Consider the following 20692-nt stretch of genomic DNA (forward strand, 5'->3'; position numbering starts at 1 on the left):
ACACCCGCAGACCTCGGGGGGCACGTCCGCACCGGGGACCCTTGGCGGCAACAGGAGCGGGTGCTGCTGCGAGAGCGCAGCTCTGAGCCTCAGTCTGGTCAGAGGCAGTAAAGAGAGGACGCTGGAGATGGCGGAGGTGGGGCGGGGGAGGGGGCCTGCGCCCCGTCCCAGGGCAGAAGAGCTAGAACGGAGATATTGAAAATCGTGAACGAGTTTGAAGTGAAAGGGTTTAAATGGGCGGAGAAGGTGTCAGTGAATAAGGACCAAGAGACAGAATGGTGTGATTCAGAGAAAGGCCAGGAACATCCCCGCCCCTCCACCCCACCCTGAAGGGACCAGAGAGCCGGCAGACACAGAGGCTCCCATGGAGGGGCAGCCTCCAGTGGGCCGAGTGGCCTTCCCTGTCTCCGCTCACTGCCCGCTGAAAGGTTCTGTCTTGCGCGTTCCCCCGCCGACCGACACAAGGAGCCGCTCGCAGCCTTTTTTTGGTCAGCTTAGCGCGGCCATGTTCCCCAGACTGAAGGAACTCAGCAGATCGGCATCCGTCGCGGAGTTGGGTTCGGGCAGCCGTAATTCCCAAGCGCAGCCGCCGCTCTCCCCGCACTCAGAGTCTGGCCCGCCCAGAACCTCGTCATGTTCTCCCCACCCGTTTACCACAGACCCCAGGCCCCGCCTTGCTCTCTCCCGTCTCCTGGGAGAGGGAAAACGCAGCGAGAAGCCGCGATCCCGGGTGTCGCGGGGTCACGAGGATGCGAGAAATATGCCCACAAAACAAGAGGACAACGGGGCAGAATTAGGCCATTCGGCTCGTTAAGTCTGTTCCACCATTCCATCATGGCTGATCTACTATCCCTCTCAACCCCATTCTCCCGCCTTCTCCCCGTAACCATCGACACCATAAATAATCAAACATCTATCAACCTCCACTTTAAATACACCCAATGACTTGGCCTCCACAGCTGTCTGTGGCGATGAATTCCACAGATTCACCACCCTCTGGATAAAGAAATTCCTCCTCATCTCTGTTCTAAATGGACGTCCCTCTATTCTGAGGCTGGGCCTTCTGGTCCTAGACTCCCCCACTATAGGAAACATCCTCTCCACATCCACTCTATCTGTGTCCACTGGTCCTAACCTCCCCCCACTATAGGAAACATCCTCTCCACATCCACTCTATCTGTGCCCTCTGGTCCTAGACTCCCCCACTATAGGAAACATCCTCTCCACATCCACTCTATCTGTGTCCTCTGGTCCTAGACTCCCCCACTATAGGAAACATCCTCTCCACATCCACTCTATCTGTGTCCTCTGGTCCTAGACTCCCCCACTATAGGAAACATCCTCTCCACATCCACTCTATCTGTGCCCTCTGGTCCTAGACTCCCCCACTATAGGAAACATCCTCTCCACATCCACTCTATCTGTGTCCTCTGGTCCTAGACTCCCCTACTATAGGAAACATCCTCTCCACATCCACTCTATCTGTGTCCTCTGGTCCTAGACTCCCCCACTATAGGAAACATCCTCTCCACATCCACTCTATCTGTGTCCCCTGGTCAGACTCCCCCACTATAGGAAACATCCTCTCCACATCCACTCTATCCGTGTCCTCTGGCCCTAGACTCCCCCACTATACGAAACATCCTCTCCACATCCACTCTATCTGTGTCCACTGGTCCTAGACTCCCCCCACTATAGGAAACATCCTCTCCACATCCACTCTATCTGTGCCCTCTGGTCCTAGACTCCCCCACTATAGGAAACATCCTCTCCACATCCACTCTATCTGTGTCCTCTGGTCCTAGACTCCCCCACTATAGGAAACATCCTCTCCACATCCACTCTATCTGTGTCCTCTGGTCCTAGACTCCCCCACTATAGGAAACATCCTCTCCACATCCACTCTATCTGTGCCCTCTGGTCCTAGACTCCCCCACTATAGGAAACATCCTCTCCACATCCACTCTATCTGTGTCCTCTGGTCCTAGACTCCCCCACTATAGGAAACATCCTCTCCACATCCACTCTATCTGTGTCCTCTGGTCCTAGACTCCCCCACTATAGGAAACATCCTCTCCACATCCACTCTATCTGTGTCCTCTGGTCCTAGACTCCCCCACTATAGGAAACATCCTCTCCACATCCACTCTATCTGTGTCCCCTGGTCAGACTCCCCCACTATAGGAAACATCCTCTTCACATCCACTCTATCTGTGTCCTCTGGTCCTAGACTCCCCCACTATAGGAAACATCCTCTCCACATCCACTCTATCTGTGCCCTCTGGTCCTAGACTCCCCCACTATAGGAAACATCCTCTCCACATCCACTCTATCTGTGTCCTCTGGTCCTAGACTCCCCCACTATAGGAAACATCCTCTCCACATCCACTCTATCTGTGTCCTCTGGTCCTAGACTCCCCCACTATAGGAAACATCCTCTCCACATCCACTCTCTCGAGGCCTTTCAATATTCGACATATTTCAATGAGATCCCCCCCCCCCCATTCTTCTAGACCCCAGCGAATCCAAGCCTACAGCCATCAAGCACTCCTCATACATTAACCCTTTCATTCCTGGGTTCCATTCTCGTGAACCTCCAGTGGACCCTGTCCAAGGCCAGCACATCCCTTCTCAGATAAGGGGCCCAAAACTGCTCACGGTCTCACCGGCGCCTTATGAAGCCTCTACGTCATATTTTTGGCTTTCATATTCTCGTTCACTCGAAATTGATACTCACATCGCGCTTGTCTTCTTCACCAGTGAATCAGCCTGCAGATTAACCTGTAGTGAATTTTGCTCAAGGATTCCCAAGTCCCCTTGCGCCTCTGTTTTTTTTTTAAATTTTCTTCCTATTTAGAAAATATTCTACGCTTTTTTCCTTCTAACAAGTGCATGATCGTGCACATTTCCCGACATTGTGTTCCATCTGCCACGTCTTCTTTGCCAATTCTTGTAATCTGCCTGAGTCCTTCTGCAGATTTTCTGCTTCCTCAATGCTACTCGCCCCTCCACCTATATTTGTATCCCCTGTAAACCTGGCCCCAAAGCCATCTATCCTGTCATCTATATAACGTGAAAGGCAGTCCCAACATCGGCTCTGTGGAACGCCACTAGTCACCGGCCAGCCAGTCAGAAGAGGCTCCCTTTATTCCCACTCTTTGCCTCCTGGCAATCAGCCACTGCTCCATCCACCCTAGTATCTTTCCTGTAATTCCACGAGCTCTTAAACTGTTAAACTGCGGCACCTTGTCAAAGGCCATCTGAAAATCCAAGTACACGGCATCCAACTTTGTCTATCCCGCTTGTTATTTCCTCAACTATTTCCAACAAATCTGCCCGGCAGATTTTTTCCCTTGAGGAAACCGTGCTGACTGTGGCCCATGTCATCACGTGCCTCCGAGTACCCCGACACCACATCCGTAACGATCCGACCTCCCAACCACAGAGGTCAGGCCAACTGGCCCACAGTTTCCTCCCTTCTGTCTCCCTCCCCTCTTGAAAAATGGAGTGACATTTGCAATTTCCCAGTCCTCTGGAACCATGCCAGGCTCTGCTAATTCTTGAAAGATCATTACTAATGCCTCCATAATCTCTGCAGCTACCGTTTTTATTTCAAGAACCCTGGGGAGTAGTTAAGCTGGTCTAGGTGAGTATTCTACCTTCAGATCTTTCAGCCTCCCAAGCACCTTCTCCCTAGTAACAGCATCTGCACTCAGTTCTGCCCTCTCACACTCTCGAACTTTCGGCACACTGTTAATGTCTTCCACAGTGAAGACTGATGCAAAGTACTTATTCAGTTCGTCCGCCATTTCCTTGTCTCCCATTATTTCCTCTCCAGCATCATTTTCCAGCGGTCCAATATCCACTCTCGCCTCTCTTTTACACTTCATGTAACTAAGGGACTTTTAGCATCCTCTTCAATATTATTGGCCAGCTTACTTTCGTATTCCATCTTGACTCTCCTTAAGGCATTTTTAAGTTGGTGTTTAAAGCCTCCCCAGTCCCCCAGTTTCCCACGGCAGCCCAGCGGTTGGCATGACCCTCTGGCAGCTCCGGGTTTCGGGGTTCAATTTCGGTACTGCTCTGTAAGGAGCCTCTGGACCTCTTCCTCGTGGAATGCGTGCTCCAGTTTCCTCCCCCAGTTCAAAGTCGTACAGAGTAAGTTAATCGGTCATTGAAAATTGCCCCTTGGCGAGTTTAGGGTTAATCAGGGCTGTAGAGTCGCTGGGGCATTGTGCCTGGAAGGCCTTTGAAACATAAAAACATAGAAAACCTGCAGCATAATACAGGCCCTTCGGCTCACGAAGCTGTGCCGAACATGTCCTTATCTTAGAAGTTACTAGGCTTACCCATAGCCCTCTAAACTCCATGTACCGATCCAAAAGTCTCTTAAAAGACCCTATCATCTCCGCCTCCACCACCGCCGCCGGCAGCCCATTCCACACACTCACCACTCTCTGCGTAAAAAACTTATCCCTGACATCTCCTCTGTACCTACACCCCAGCACCTTAAACCTGTGTCCTCTTGTGGCCGCCATTTCAGCCCTGGGAAAAAGCCTCTGACTATCCACACGATCAATACCTCTCATCATCTTATACACCTCCATCAGGTCACCTCTCATCCTCCGTCACTCCAAGGAGAAAAGGCCGAGTTCACTCAACCTATTCTCATAAGGCATGCTCCCCAATCCAGGCAACATCCTCGTAAATCTCCTCTGCACCCTTTCTATGGTTTCCACGTCCTTCCTGTAGTGAGGCGACCAGAACTGAGCACGGTACTCCAAGTGGGGTCTGACCAGGGTCCTATATAGCTGCAACATTACCTCTTGGCTCTTAAACTCAATCGCACGATTGATGAAGGCCAATGCACCGTATGCCTTCTTAACCACAGAGTCAACCTGCGCAGCAACTTTGAGTGCCATATGCACTCGGACGCCTAGATCCCACTGCTCCTCCACACTGCCAAGAGTCTTACCTTACTTCACGCTAAATAAATAAAGTTTGCTCTCTTCAATGCCCTCTCTTTTGCTCTTATGTTGTCCTTAACTTCTCTTGTCAGCCGCAGTTCTACTTAGGGACGTATCTATCCTACGGCTTCTGAATTGCCCCCATAAACTCCAGCCATTGCTGCTCTGCCGTCATCCCTGCTAGTGATCCCTTTCAATCAGAATTCAGTTTAATATCACTGGCATATGTCATGAAATTTGTTGTTTTGGTGGCAGCAGTACAGTGGAGTCTGTAATGAGACTGTAAATCAAATAAGCAGTGTAAAAACGGAGAAAAAATTAGTGAGGTAGTGTTCATGGGTTCAATGTCCATTCAGATACCAGATGGTGGAGGGGAAGAACCTATTCCTGAATCGTTCAGTGTGTGAATTCAGGCTCCTGTACCTCCTCCCTGACAATGAGAAGAGGGTAAGCCCTGGTCGTTAATGATGGACGCCGCCCTTTTGAAGATGTCCTGGATTCTGGGGAGGCTGGTGCCCATGATGGAGCTGACTGAGTTTACAACTCTCTGCAGCTTATTTCGATCCCCACCAATACCAGATGGTGATGCAGCCAGTTAGAATGCTCTCCATGGTACATCTGTGGAAATTTGAGATTGTCTTTGATGACAAACCAAATCTCCTGATAACAGATGACCTTTGGCCAGCCTCCCCGATAATTAACTTTAATCGACTGTAATACTGATACAAACAACAGGAATTCTACAGATGCTGGAAATTCAAGCAACACACATCAAAGTTGCTGACGAACGCAGCAGGCCAGGCAGCATCTCTAGGAAGAGGTACAGTCGACGTTTCAGGCCGAGATCCTTCGTCAGGACTAACTGAAGGAAGAGTGAGTAAGAGATTTAATTACCTGTCTATCTCTTAGCTCCATCCCTTCCCCTCCTGTCTTCTCCTATCATTTTGGATCTCCCCCTCCCCCTCCCACTTTCAAATCTCTTACTCACTCTTCCTTCAGTTAGTCCTGACGAAGGGTCTCGGCCCGAAACGTCGACTGTACCTCTTCCTAGAGATGCTGCCTGGCCTGCTGTGTAATACTGATACAGCTGACTTTAGCTTCTGCCTCTCAAATTACAGGGTGAATTCAATCACATTTTGATCGCTGACTCCTAAGGGCTCTTTTGCCTTAAGCTTCCTAATCAAATCCGGTGCTGACACTGGAGAAAGTTCACAAGAATGATTCTGGGATTAAAAGGCTGATTGGATGAGGAGCTTTTGATGGCACTGGGCCTGTACTCACCGGAACCCATCGTATGTTGAAAGACCTCAACGTACGGAGAGGATGTGTCCCATGGTGGGGGAGTCTAGGACCAGAGGGCACAGATAGAGTGGATGTGGAGAGGATGTTTCCTATGGTGGGGGGAGTCTAGGATCAGAGGACACAGATATAGTGGATGTGGAGAGGATGTTTCCTATAGTGGGGGGAGTCTAGGACCAGAGGACACAGATAGAGTGGATGTGGAGAGGATGTTTCCTATGGTGGGGGGAGTCTAGGACCAGAGGACACAGATAGAGAGGATGTGGAGAGGATGTTTCCTATAGTGGGGGGAGTCTAGGACCAGAGGACACAGATAGAGTGGATGTGGAGAGGATGTTTCCTATGGTGGGGGGAGTCTAGGACCAGAGGACACAGATAGAGTGGATGTGGAGAGGATGTTTCCTATGGTGGGGGGAGTCTAGGACCAGAGGACACAGATAGAGTCGATGTGGAGAGGATGTTTCCTATGGTGGGGGGAGTCTAGGACCAGAGGACACAGATAGAGTGGATGTGGAGAGGATGTTTCCTATGGTGGGGGGAGTCTAGGACCAGAGGACACAGATAGAGTCGATGTGGAGAGGATGTTTCCTATGGTGGGGGGAGTCTAGGACCAGAGGACACAGATAGAGTGGATGTGGAGAGGATGTTTCCTATAGTGGAGGAGTCTAGGACCAGAGGACACAGATAGAGTGGATGTGGAGAGGATGTTTCCTATGGTGGGGGAGTCTAGGACCAGAGGACACAGATAGAGTGGATGTAGAGAGGATGTTTCCTATAGTGGGGGAGTCTAGGACCAGAGGACACAGATAGAGTGGATGTGGAGAGGATGTTTCCTACAGTGGGGGAGTCTAGGACCAGAGGACACAGATAGAGTGGATGTGGAGAGGATGTTTCCTATAGTGGGGGAGTTTAGGACCAGAGGACACAGATAGAGTGGATGTGGAGAGGATGTTTCCTATAGTGGGGGAGTCTAGGATCAGAGGACACAGATAGAGTGGATGTGGAGACGATGTTTCCTATGGTGGGTGAGTCTAGGACCAGAGGACACAGATAGAGTGGATGTGGAGAGGATGTTTCCTATGGTGGGGGAGTCTAGGATCAGAGGACACAGACAGAGTGGATGTGGAGAGGATGTTTCCTATAGTGGGGGGAGTCTAGGACCAGAGGACACAGATAGAGTGGATGTGGAGAGGATGTTTCCTATGGTGGGGGGAGTCTAGGACCAGAGGACACAGATAGAGTGGATGTAGAGAGGATGTTTCCTATAGTGGGGGGAGTCTAGGACCAGAGGGCACAGATAGAGTGGATGTAGAGAGGATGTTTCCTATAGTGGGGGAGTCTAGGACCAGAGGACACAGATAGAGTGGATGTGGAGAGGATGTTTCCCATAGTGGGGGAGTCTAGGACCAGAGGACACAGATAGAGTGGATGTGGAGAGGATGTTTCCCATAGTGGGGGAGTCTAGGACCAGAGGACACAGATAGAGTGGATGTGGAGAGGATGTTTCCTATAGTGGGGGAGTCTAGGACCAGAGGACACAGATAGAGTGGATGTGGAGAAGATGTTTCCTATAGTGGGGGAGTCTAGGATCAGAGGACACAGATAGAGTGGATGTGGAGAGGATGTTTCCTATGGTGGGGGAGTCTAGGACCAGAGGACACAGACAGAGTGGATGTGGAGAGGATGTTTCCTATAGTGGGGGGAGTCTAGGACCAGAGGACACAGATAGAGTGGATGTGAAGAGGATGTTTCCTATAGTGGGGGGAGTCTAGGACCAGAGGACACAGATAGAGTGGATGTGGAGAGGATGGTTCCTGTAGTGGGGGAGTCTAGGACCAGAATTTCTTTATCCAGAGAATGGAGAATCTGTGGAATTCGTGTCACAGGCGGCTGTGGAGTCCAAGTCATTTCAGACAGAGGTTGATTCGTGATTACTCTGGGTGAGAAAGAACAGAGGAAAAGCGGGGGAGCGGGGTTGAGAGGGGAAATGGATTAGCCATGATGAAATGTCGGAACAGACGCGATGGGCCAAATGGCCGACTGCTGCTCCTACATCTTATGTTCGTATGGACTTATCACGCAACACCCACTCCAGTATAGCCTTTCCTCATGTGCCCAACCACAAGCTGCTCTGAAAAGCCATTTTCTTTTGAATTTCTTTTCAGCAAATTCGCTTTCCTGGATTCCGGAGAGACCCTAATCAAAAACCTATCGACCTCTGCTTTAAAAGCACCCAATGACTTGGCGTCCGCAGCCGTCTGTGGCGATGAATTCCACAGATTCACTACCCTCTGGCTAACGAAATTCCTCCCCATCTCCGTTCTAAATGGACGTCCCTCTATTCTGAGGCTAGGCCCTCATGTCGTAGACCGCCCCCGACCCCCCGACTGTAGGAAACATAGTCTCCGTATCCACTCCACCTTGGCCTTACTATATTCGATAGATTCCGCCACATCCTTTCCAAACTCCAGCGAGTACAGGCGCAGAGCCATCGAACGTTCCTTAACGCTTTCATTCCCGGAATGATTCCCGCGAACTTCCTCTCGACCCTCTCCACTATCTTTTCTCAGGTGAGGGGCCCGGAACTGCCCGGTCTGACCACTGCCTTCTGGGTCCGGGGGCAGGTGTCCCGGGGAGCTCCTGATGAAGGTCCCGCCAGGCGTGTCTGGGTTCGCCGGCTTACGGGGGAGCGTGGCTCCGGCATCCCCAGTCTCTGGTAGGGGTCGAGAGTCCCGCCACCGGTCGGCCGCCTGTCGCTGACAGCGGCTGTGAGCCGAGCGCGGCGGGGCCTATGTTCCGCATGCGGGCCGGAGCCGGACTCCGGTTCGGCGCTAGAGCGGGGCAGGGAGCGAGCGAGCGGCGACGGCTCGAAGGCCGCTGACCACTAAAATGGGACCATCCTCCCACACCCCCATCCGCACCCCCCCCCCCCCACAACCGGGGCGGCAGAGGCAAGAGTACGGGCTGGGTCGATCCGATCGCGGGGATTGTCTCACTAAGTGGAGGGACGCGGTCGAGCGGCCGAATGGCCACCTGCTTCTAGTCCGTTTACTGGATTGTACGCGGCAATACTCTCCCTAGGTAGAATGTGGCTAGTTCGGCCCATCGTGTCAGTGCTAGCTCACGGAACAATCCTTCTGCCCGCTTCACCTCGCCAGCCGTCCGCAGCCCAGCCTCTCCGACACCGGGGGATCTGACAAGAGAGCGTAACGGTTGGGTGTCGGTTGGGAGAACGGGGAGAGTGCATTTCGCACACCAGTTATAATCCGGGCCGAAGGCGGGGGGTGGGGGGGTTGGAGTCACCTGCCGTTAAGCAGGGTGACGGGTTGGGAAGGAGAGCCGGCGGCCGGCGTGGTTTCTGCTCGGCGCTGCGGGCCGGCGGACCCGCAGAGGAACCATCTGGTGTCGATGTGCCTGCGCCGAGCGTGGAGCAGAGGGGAGCGGGCTCGGCGCTCCTCAAGGCGCTCCGCAATCTGTGAAACCAGACGGCCGGGAAACAGGGCCTGAGAGCAGCAGCAACGCGGCGTCTCTCTCTCCCCCTCTCTCCCTCTCTGTCTATCTCTATCTCTCTCTCCGTCACTCTCTCTGTCTCTATCTCTCTCCCCCTGTCTCTCTCTCTTCTCTATCTCTCTACCTCTGTCTCTCTCTCTCCCCCTCTCTCTGTCACTCTCTCTGTGTCTCTCTCTCTCTCCCCCTGTCTCTCTCTCTGTCTCTATCTCTCTACCTCTGTCTCTCTCTTCTCTCCCCCTCTCTCCCTGTCTGTCTCTCTTTTCCTCTCTTTCTCTCGCTCTTACTCTCTCTCTCTTCCTCTCTCTCCCTCCCTCTCTGCCCTCTCCCTCTCTCTCTGACTGTCTCTCTCTCCCTCTCCCACTTTCTTTCTCTCTCTTCTCACCCTCTCTCTCTCTCTCTCTCTCTCTCTCTCTCTCTCTGTCTCTGTCTGTTTCTCTGGGTCTGTCTGTCTCTCCCCCTCTCTCTCTTCTCTCCTTCTCTGTCTGTCTGTCTGTCTGTCTCTCTCTCTCTCTCTCTCTCTCTCTCTCTCTCTCTCCCCCCCTACGGTGGATGGGGTGGGGGGAGGGTGTTGGTGGATACATTTCTGGATAAATGCAACGGTGTTCTGACTGAATACCATGTTGCAGATACTCCGGATGTAAACAACACGATAAATCGATAAAAAGTCACAGAAGAGACGTGTCACTCTGTTAAATAAACTGCTCCTCGAATCAAGCCAAGGAAACTATTTATTTATTTGGGTGTGTGTGGGGGGGGGGGGGAGACGACGATAAATTACTCGCGGCTTTGATTTAGATAAATTCATTCGACCCAGCACGCTGAGCTCCCGGTAACATCCCGAAGAATATACCGTTACCCTGACTAAAACTATCGTGGTAGAATCAATAAATGGTCTCTCCGAATGAATTCGGATTATCCCGAGTAAAGAAAATCGCGGCTGTGGATAAATTATTTCTCTGAATAAGCGTAATATAAATCTAATTTAATATTATACGTCCAGACACATTTGCCGGCTATAAAGTCATGGACACCGCCTCGCTAGTTTACACCATTTACGTTCGATATTTCTCCCTGTAATTTATAGTATATATATATATATAATTTTTTTTGTTTGTGTTGCAAAATTTCACGACATATATCGGTGATTATAAACCTGATTCTGATCCGGAATTACTCCAATGAAAAGCAAGTCGAATCTAAATTAATAAAGAAAGCAATTTTCTCTAAGCGCGGCTCTATTTAGCGATAATTCTCGCTGTTCGATATACATAAAACGTTACTCTGGATAGCTACAATATTAGGGAAATAAATGTACCTTAAATAAATATCAAAATTACCAAGTAAATACCGTATTGCTGATTAAATACAATTTAATTCATCAACATAAATTTAACCATCATGTAGATTTTCCTCGCAATAAAAAAATCAACATGACTATAGAGTTTTTCGGGCGGATGCAACATTTTTTTTTCTGAATAATTACATCCACAAAACCGGGTTCTATTCAACTCGGCGTTGTTACCTCTGTTTAAATTGCCGAGCCGAATTTAATCCTAGCAGCCTGGCCTTTATTGCAACGAAAATTTGCACAGTTAAACTCGGATTAAAAATGGACGCGGTTTCTCAGATGCCGCAAGATTAAATCCGATCAACAAAATCCGCCTTAAATCGGAAACTATCAGCGGCTGGAACGCAATGACTGTTTTTTGTCCAAATGTCTGTCAGCTTCCGATGGACACTGTCCGCCTGGTGGGTTAAACGATGCGGATCGTGTTCGGATTTCCGAGATGTTGGCGACATCCAGTTCCTCATTTTTAACCCCTCTCCCCACGCTCAACAAACGCACCCCTCTCCCCACCTACAAACGCACACATCCCCTCTCCCCATGCACACACACACAAAACACACACGCACACATACACACACAAAACACACACACACACACACACGCACACAAACACACACAAAACTCACACACACACACAAAAACACACACACACAAAACACACACACAAACACACACAAAACTCACACACATACACAAAACACACACGCACAACACACACACACACACACACACACACACAAAACACACACACACACACACACTCACTCTCACACACTCCCACGTTGTTGTCACCATCTCGACCAGCTTGTGTCCTGCTGCCGTCTGACAGATTCGTTCTTTTTTCTGTTTGGCTGTATTTTTATGTGCGTGTATGTGAGTGTCTGTCTATCTATTTATCTATCTACCTATCTAACTAACTATCTATCTGTCTACCTATCTGTCTGTCTATCTATCTATCTATCTATCTATCTATCTATCTATCTATCTATCTATCTATCTATCTATCTATCTATCTATCTATCTATCGTATCTAACTATTTATCTATTTGTCTACCTAGCTGTCTGTCTATGTATCTATCTACTGTCTATATATTTATCTATCTGTCTATCTATCTTTCTGTCTATCTATTTGTCTGTCTGTCTATCTATCCATCTATCTATCTTCTGTCTATATATCTATTTGTCTGTCTATCTAACTATCTATCTATCTATCTTTCTATGTCCATCCACATACATAAACACAAGAGATTTGCAGACGCTGGAAATCCAGAGCAACAGACACAACACAAAATGCTGGAGGAACTCAGCAGGTCAGGCAATGAATCGACGTTTCGTACCCAGACCCTTCATCATGACTATATATATATATAGTTAGATATAGACAATATAGATGTACACACACAGAGAGCTAGCTAGATAGATCTATATATATATATATATAATTCTATAAATATATTTGTGTTTTATCTCTCTCTCCCTCCTCATTATTTCTCTATCCTATACTCCCATCTGCTGAATCCGTGCACCCAGTCAGTCACCCGTGTTTACATTTTCCCGAAAGCGTGTTGGGGGCGATGGAATGGGTCCTTTCCGCTGGATGGCGGCGGTCGTGGGACTCGAACTCCCTGCCCGCTCCTCTCCCCCGGTGAGTTTACGCTCCGCACTCCCTCCCTCCTTCGCCGCTCTCTCGGAGTTCTCAGACTGGGCACCGCCGCCATCGAGCGGAACGGACCCATTCCATCGCCCACCCCCACCCCCACCCAACAGGCGTTTGGGAAAATGTAAATACGGGTGACTGGGTGCACGGATTCAGCAGATGGGAATTCCGGCAGCGGGTGCCAATGGCTTTAGGCTCTTCCTGTGCGCGGCCGCGTTTCTGGTTCGGAGCTGCGCGAATTCCTGCTTCGGGGAGACTGTGAGAAGGAGAGGCGCCGACACGGAGGCTGATAGTTTCTGGATGAGTCAGGGTGCCAATGGTTGCGGGGAGCAGGCAGGAGAATGGGCTTGAGAGGGACAATAAATCAGCCATGGTGGGGATGGCAGAGCAGACTCGATGGGCCGAAAGGCCTGGTTCTGTGGCAGACAGAGGGAGAGAGGAAACGGCGCCACGGAGCGAGACGCGACGAGAAAAACGCATCGCCCGACCGCCGGAGTCCGGGTGGCCGTAAATTGCCCAACCCACTTGCCTAATCTCTTCACTCTACAGGCTGCTCGCGTTTCTGTATCTCTCCCTCCTGTCGGTGAAACCATGCCGGGGTGTGACGGTGTCCATGGGGGCGGGGGGGGGGGCGCCTCTCTTCGCGCTATCGGCTGGGAATGACGAGGGGGCTGGATACGGCGAGGGTCTCCAGAGAGAGGTGCAGGGGGGGCGGGGAGGTGAGGCCAGTTCTCCAGCGGGGCGCGGTGGTGTGGAGGCAGGGGTCGGGATTCCTTCCTGGGGATTTCTGGAAGGTAAATGCCTCACCCGGAGCGCTGGGAAACGGTGGACAACGGGAGGAAGTAGGGTCGCCGAGGGGCGGGAGGTTGGAAGGTCTGTCCGGGAAGGACTCGGGCCTTTTCTATGCTGGTAGACCAATGCATGTACGCAGTCACACAGTCTCTCTCTTTCTCTCTCTCTCTCTCTCTCTCTCACACACACACACACACGCACACACACACTCGGAAATATACAGACACGCAGACACAAAATCAAACACACACACACACATACACACACACAGACACACACACACAAACTCAAGCACACACATATATTCAGACAGACAGACACACACACACACACACGCGCGCGCGGAAATATACAGACACACACACACATACACACATACATACACACTCATAAACAGACAAAGACACACACTTACAGACACTTACACATGCATACACACATCCACACACACACACACACACACGCACACTCAAATCACCATTACAGCAAAAAAAAAAGAAGCGGTGGGAAGGAAAGAGTTAGATTGACCTTAATGTAGGTTGAAATGTCAACACAACATTGTGGGCCGAATGGCCTGTAAGGTTCTACGTTCTGCATTTGCAAACAGAGCAATGATGTTGAGAAATTCCCTTCGGCGCTCAACTTTCTCCCTGAGGTAAACACCGCCCCCCCCCCCCCGGGTGCAACGGGTCGCTGTGCTGTTGGACGGGTTCGAACCCGCTACAGCAGCCAGGGGGGTCTAACTCCCACCCCAACCCCCTCTGGTCTCAATCACAGGCGAACATCAGACGCCGGGGTGTGTGAAAACCCACCCGCTTCAACCATGTCCTGCGGGGCTGGAACCCTTCCTTACCCACTCTGGCTGTCTGTGATCCAGAGCCGCCGGGCACCCCTCCCAAGCTCAGGGTACGGGAGCTTCCCAGCGAGTCCATATCCCTGGAAGGGACGAAAAAGACACAGCCATTACCCTATCCTGACCATCTCTGCGGTGATCGAAATTATCTCCATCGGCGGACATTTCGATATTCGATGTCCCGGCGGGGCTCGGCAAACGGGAGCCCGACCGCCCGCTGGTGACCGGCCGCGGCCGGGATTCAACTACCGGCCGGCGGTCGTGACTCTCCGCGGGAACCCCCCGTGAACGGAATTAACCTATTGATATAATTCGCGTTTACAAAGCGCCAGGAACTAAAAACAACAACGGGGCGGAAGGGCGTGGGGGGAGAGCTCGGCCAGCATTTCAAACCCGAAATACACCATCTGTCTGTTTTTTTTTATTGCTGTTCTAGAAATTTCTGCCAAACGCAAGTAGACGAATCGAACTCGTTCACGGGGAGATGCTTTTTTTTTTGGTTGTTGTGGGGGTGGGGGCTAGGGTCGGCCGGGGATCGAACGCGGGATGTGCCGGTGCCCTGAGGCCGGGATCGACGCGAGGCCGAATCTAGCGCTGGTCGGATTTTCGCCGGCCGCGAAGAGGAGAGAGAGAGAGAGAGGAAAAATGAAAAGGCGCACAAGAGTGAGGTTTACTCCCGGGTTTTATTGGTTCGGTAGGAAGCACAGTGATCGACTTTGATATTAAAAATCTCCAGAATTCAAAATGTCAAGATCGGGAACACGACGCACAACGCAAGTTTCCAACTTTAGATTTAAGGCAAAGAAAAAGCGGAAGGGTCAAACCGGTCCGGTTATTAACTAACGGTTTACAAAAGAGCCCACAAATCCGTGTTGTGCGCAGATACAGCAGACAACGACTCAGAGAAATCTAAACACCAAACACCGAGTTTCCAAATCCGCCGACCCGCCGGTGCGGGGCCCGGCAGCGGGCAACGAAGGAGAGGCGGGAGGTGCGGCCTGAGCCGCGGCGAGGGGTCTTAGCTGGGTGGCGCCCGGACGGTCCGCACCCCCGCCGCTGCCAGACCCAGAATTCAGGCCGCACCAGACCTTGGGGGTGGGGGGGGGGAGTTATTTGTACCGCCTCGGGCCACCGTAGCCGGGGATCAGTGGGGTCGATGAATATAGCCAGACATATCAGAACACTCATGCAGAACACGAAACGACCCAACTAATTACAGTCTGTGCAAATTTAGCTGTAAACGTATTTAAGTGCATAATCCTGCAATATTAACAGACGTTAAATATTATATACAGTAACAGTAAAAACCTGTCTCGACGCGGTGGCAAATTGGGCCGCGTTGGTTACACTGATTTCTACCGCCTCACCAAAGCGGAGAACACGTCGGCCTCTCTCTCTCATCAACTACTGCCCCCCCCCCGCCCCACTAACTTCCCGTTCCCCTTCTCCCCCATCAGCTGCCCCGCGGGGACCTTCCCTCCTCCCCCGCACTCACTGGCCGTTACTCGGAGACTCGACCGGACAAGCGGCTTGTCTCACCCCACGCTCATCGCCAATTCAGACCTCCGAATTTCGGTCCCCACCTGGGGTACAGAGTCTGGGCGCAAACCCAGTGATAAACCCGCCGACTGCGCTCCCCAGCATAACGAAATCTCTGAACGCAAACGCGTGCTGACGGGTTTAGAAATCAAAGGTGTACCCGGTTACTCCTCTGGCCGGGTAAACTTTGGGACTGGAGGCGGACTCCCTGAAGCCAGGGGACCGTAAAAAAAATATTAACATCAAACGCTATTGTTGGTCAGTGTCGCCGGGAGCCCCGGATCCACCGCCGGTCACGGCTCAACTCAGGAACTCAGAGAAACAGGTCATCACAGATTAGAAGGACCGGGAACATCGACAGCAGCCGCGCCGGGAGCTGCGCTGGGCCACCGAGAGACACGTCCCAGCCGACCGCGAGGTGGGTGTACTGGGGGGAGGGGGATGTGTGGTGGGGGGGCTGTAATAATCACCCGAAGAAGGGGTGTACCTGCCGAAGGAAATGTCTGCGTTCCGATCGGCGCCATCCTCCTCCTCTCCGCCTCTACGCGCTTCGCTTGACAACTCTCTCGGGAACGGAGAGTAGAGACAGGCAGCGCCGCAGGGCGGGCCCTACGGCGACTCAAACCGGAGTCAAATGAACAGGCAAGGGGGGGAGCGGGAGAGGGTGAGGGTCGCAGGGAGCAACAGGGACAGGAAAAAAAAATTAACAGTGGGCAAAGTAACAACCACGTCTTTACCTCAGCGGTTGTAAACTTCTCACCTCGGGGATTATAAACGGTACCCGATTTTAACAAAATGCTAATAGGTTATCCTGAGCCCCACCTACATAATGACATCCCCTCCCACACACAACCGCACCTCCCCCCCCCTCCACACCTCCAGTCTCTTTCCCCGTCTTGGGGCGGCGAGGCCGGAGACTTCCCCCTCGGTTAGAGCGATTTGTCCGCTGGTCCGGCCTTTGCTCCGTCCGGTTCCCGTCATCCGTGGAGGTCGCGACCCCCGGACCCCCCCCCCCCCGCAGCACCAGACTAACGTCACAGCCATTCCGTAGAGGTGGGGGGGGGGGGCGGGGGTTGCACTTTGAACATCCGCTGGCAACAGACCCTGCCTGCGCTGTGTCGGCGTTATGCAGACGTAGCGAGCAGACGACCGGAGTCCGAGTCCTGGCTGTAAAACGGGGCCGCAAATTTCCGCACCGATGAAGTTTAACCTCAGGCCGACGGGCCGAGAGGGGTGGGGGAGGAGTCTGAAAATCAAGTTCTCCAGGGAGAGAGGAGAGGTGTTCATGGCCCGAGAGCGGGTGCTGACCTAGGAAACAAGCGTTCGACTTCTCTAGCGTCTGCAGAATCTCGCGTGGAACAAGGTCGTCTTTCTTCCAAACTGAGAGCGCGGAGCGTCTGCAACGAGGCCGGCGGGGCTCGGTGGATTTAAAATACTCCTGTTTGCCCAGTCAGAGATTTAAAAAAAGAAGAAATTGTAACCAAACTGGAGGTTGGCGGGTCTAAGATTCCGCGGAAAGGTGGCCGGGAGGTCAGTGAAACCTATCTGTGTTCGAGCCCGCCGCGAGCGGGGCAGGGGTCCGGCGTGGGGACAGAAGGCGGCCAGGCAGCTCCTGCTCCCGGCGAGGTTCCGGCCCACAGCATCGTCCTTATAATCTCCACTTGCATAGATTTTGGTTATTGCTTTACCGGGAGGTCGCCGCGGGCGTTCTGTTCCCCAAAGCCACATCAGCCGCATCTGTCGGGCGGGGGTGGGGGATGGGGTGTGGTTGGTGGCTGCATACACACACACACACATACACACACACACGCACACCTGACCACAGCTTTCGGAAGCCCTTCTGAAACACTTCTGGCGACAGGTCCACGCACCTCCTCGCCACGGTCATGCCGGGCGCAGCGGCGGAATTCAATACTCGGCCGGTCTTTTTTGTTTCCGCTCGCAATCGCGAAACCACGGGAGGTCCTGAAGGCCCGCGGCCCCACCTCCTCCTCCTCCCCCGACCCCCGGACAAGTCTTTGCGATCTAGTTGTGGAAGAAGCTGTTGAGTTCCTCGTAGGCGGGCACCCGGTCGGCCGACAGCAGCGAGTCGTACGGCGCGAGGTTGTCGGCATGCAGGGCGCTGCGCAGCGCCGAGCTGCTGAAGATGACCCCGTGGGCCGGACCGCGGGAGCCGGGCCGCGCCGAGTAGTGCATGGTGTAGTGATAGGTCTTCTCCTGGGGGTCCGGCGACGAGTCGGACTTCAGCGGGTAGCCGCCCTCGGCGCAGAGCGAGGGGCTGAGGGGCCCCTCCATCTCAGAGCCGGCGTAGTCCGGGGACACGCCCCCACACAGGTGATCCAAGCTGGAACAGTAGGGGTGCGAGCGGAGCGGGTGGGCGCTGCCCACGGCGGTGGGCTGGCACTGCGGGCTCGGCAGCCGGGCGCACGGGTAGCTGTACGGGTGGAGGGCGAACGTGGAGTTGGCGGGGTGCAGGCGCGCCGCCTCCTGCGGCGGCTCGGTGATGAAGTTCCGCGAGTTGAGTTGCAGGCAGCCGGCCACCAGGTTGGTCGTGGGCTGGGACAGCCCCTTGCACAGCGTCTGCACGTAGGACAGCAGGTCGGGCCTCTTCCCGGAGCGCAGGATCTCCGACAGCGCCCAGATGTAGTTCTTGGCCAGGCGCAGGGTCTCGATTTTGGACAACTTCTGCGTCTTAGAGTAGCACGGGACAACTTTGCGCAGGTTGTCCAGCGCCGAGTTCAGGTCGTGCATGCGGTTTCGCTCACGCGTGTTCGCCTTCTGCCGCCGCAGCCTGAAGCGCTCCAGCCTCGCCTTCGTCATTTTCCGCCTCTTCGGCCCCCTCTTCCGCGGTCTGGCGCCCTCTTCCTCCTCCACCTCCTCTTCCTCCTCCTCGTCGTCGTCCTCCTCCTCCATCGCCGTCTCCCCCTCCTCGTTTTCCGGGGCGGCGCTCAGGCCATCTTCCGCCGCCCGCTCCCGGGCCTCGCGCATCCCAGCGCTGCCCTCCGCCCGGTTCCGCTCCTCGTCGCTGTCGCTCTCCGCCGCCCAGCTGGCGAACTTCTGCAGGCCGGGAATCAGCGGCGATTCGCTGAACAACCGGGTCAGCATGGTCCCTGAAAAGGGGCGCAGAAGGCAACACGTTGGGAACGGCGGTACAGTACCGGCGCCCGCGCACGGCCCGGCCACCCTCCCTCCCCCACCCCCGGAGCCGGCGGGGTTGGGGGGGGTGGGGAGGGGGCCAGGCGCGAGTCCCGGGAGACCCACCATGGTGCGCCTGACGCTCCACCGTCACCGACCGCGGGTAGTGCGGGGTGACCCGGCCTCCCTGCCTGCGAGCCGCTCTACCTCATTCCCGGAGATTCGGGTCGGGATCGGCGGCTCTCCGCGATAAGAACGGGCACACCGCGGGAATATTGCGGGCTTCCCCCGCACCCCACCATTTGAACGTCCCCTCGGGTTCAACCTTTCCCGTCGGTGATAAATCGGAGGGTGCAATTTTCACGCTCGCTACCGGATCGCCACGCCTGCACGACCCTTTTTTAAAAAAAACATGGAGCGCACCACCTCTCCCCCCCCCCTCCCGTGCCTTGCTTTCGGGCACGCAAATGCTTCCGTTAAATAATTAGGAAATATATCCCGGGATCCCGTACCAGGAATAGCGGGGCCAGCGCTGTTCTGAGGCGCCGCTGTTCCTCTCCCGGGTTATCTGCCGAACTTCGATCGGGGGAAACTTGAAGCGACATATTTCCGATTATTATCGGCCCTTTCTTTAAGAAAACAGCGAACGGATTCGCCATCGAAGGCGGGCGCCTGTCGAGAAAACCCTAATTCGAATTGTTTCCTTCTCCCAGTCTATTACAGTGCTCCGGACCAAACTGAATTCCCAGAATGTTTTTTTAAAATATATATATATATACACCCAGACACTGATTTTAAGGGATCCGGGTTTTGCTCCCGGGCATCACCCAAATGCCAGCCGTCAGTCGGCGGGACAGAAGCGCGCACTCCCTGCAACTGGGCTTACCTGCAAAGGAGAGGAGTGAGGCTTTGGCGGCCGCCGGGCCGCTTCAGCTCATTGTTCACCGATACCTTGTGGGATTAGCTGGTTCGTTAATGTCCTGGGCGTCTGGCAATCGCCAATCTATCGGCAGAGGAGAGTGGCAGAGCTAGCAAACTGCGGTACCAGCTTCTATGCCAGGGCCATATGCTCGCACATCATTGGCAGCGCGCGTCACATGAGAGGCGCTGATTGACAGGAGCTCGCATTCGGAGCGATCCGCGTCCCGCGGGACCAGGAGTTGACCATCTGTCGCGCTGTACAGATTGTACCAACGCAGACCCCACAGAGAAAAAAAAAATCCGGGACGCGGCAGCGCGCCCTGCCGCTCCGTGCACGGTTTCTCGAAGTTAACCTGAGGTCTGGAACCTGCCTCGCCGCCCCCCCCCCCTCACACGGGACTCACCCACCCGAACAGAGACCGCTCCCCTTAGCGCTGTGATTTTACAGGCTGGGTGCTTATAGAAAGGAGCATCGATCTAAGACTTGGCCGGAGTCCAAATCGGCATAAACTCCTCCACTCGGAACGCGGGATCGCACGCAAACCGGAGCCGCTCCGCGCCTGCCCCCCGCCTTCTGCCTCACGCGCCGGGCACCGATGGTCAGCACTCGCCACGCACCCCCCCCCCCGCCGCCCCCGGTCGTCCGGAGTTCTCTTCACGCAAGTTACCTT

At 53.6% G+C, this 20692-nt stretch overlaps 1 protein-coding gene across 2 annotated transcripts in view; it reads right to left on the bottom strand.

The window, feature by feature from the left end:
* Positions 1-16874: 16874 nt before the first annotated feature.
* Positions 16875-20692, bottom strand: part of neurod2 (neuronal differentiation 2) — a 3852-nt gene continuing 34 nt past the window's right edge. Inside the window, exons 1-2 of one of the 2 annotated variants that reach the window (XM_063036932.1) lie at positions 20690-20692; positions 16875-19075 (exon numbers count right to left, since the gene is read on the bottom strand). The exon at positions 20690-20692 is cut by the window's right edge and continues 34 nt beyond it. In XM_063036932.1, the coding sequence (XP_062893002.1) occupies positions 17991-19070 (1080 nt within the window). In that variant the 5' untranslated portion in view covers positions 19071-19075; positions 20690-20692 and the 3' untranslated portion in view covers positions 16875-17990. Of the gene's footprint in view, positions 19076-19986; positions 20134-20689 lie in introns of those variants that run through there. The other variant, XM_063036930.1, reaches the window with a different exon arrangement.

The sequence above is a fragment of the Mobula hypostoma genome, chromosome X1 (genome assembly GCF_963921235.1).
Source record: "Mobula hypostoma chromosome X1, sMobHyp1.1, whole genome shotgun sequence".
NCBI lineage: Eukaryota > Metazoa > Chordata > Chondrichthyes > Myliobatiformes > Myliobatidae > Mobula > Mobula hypostoma.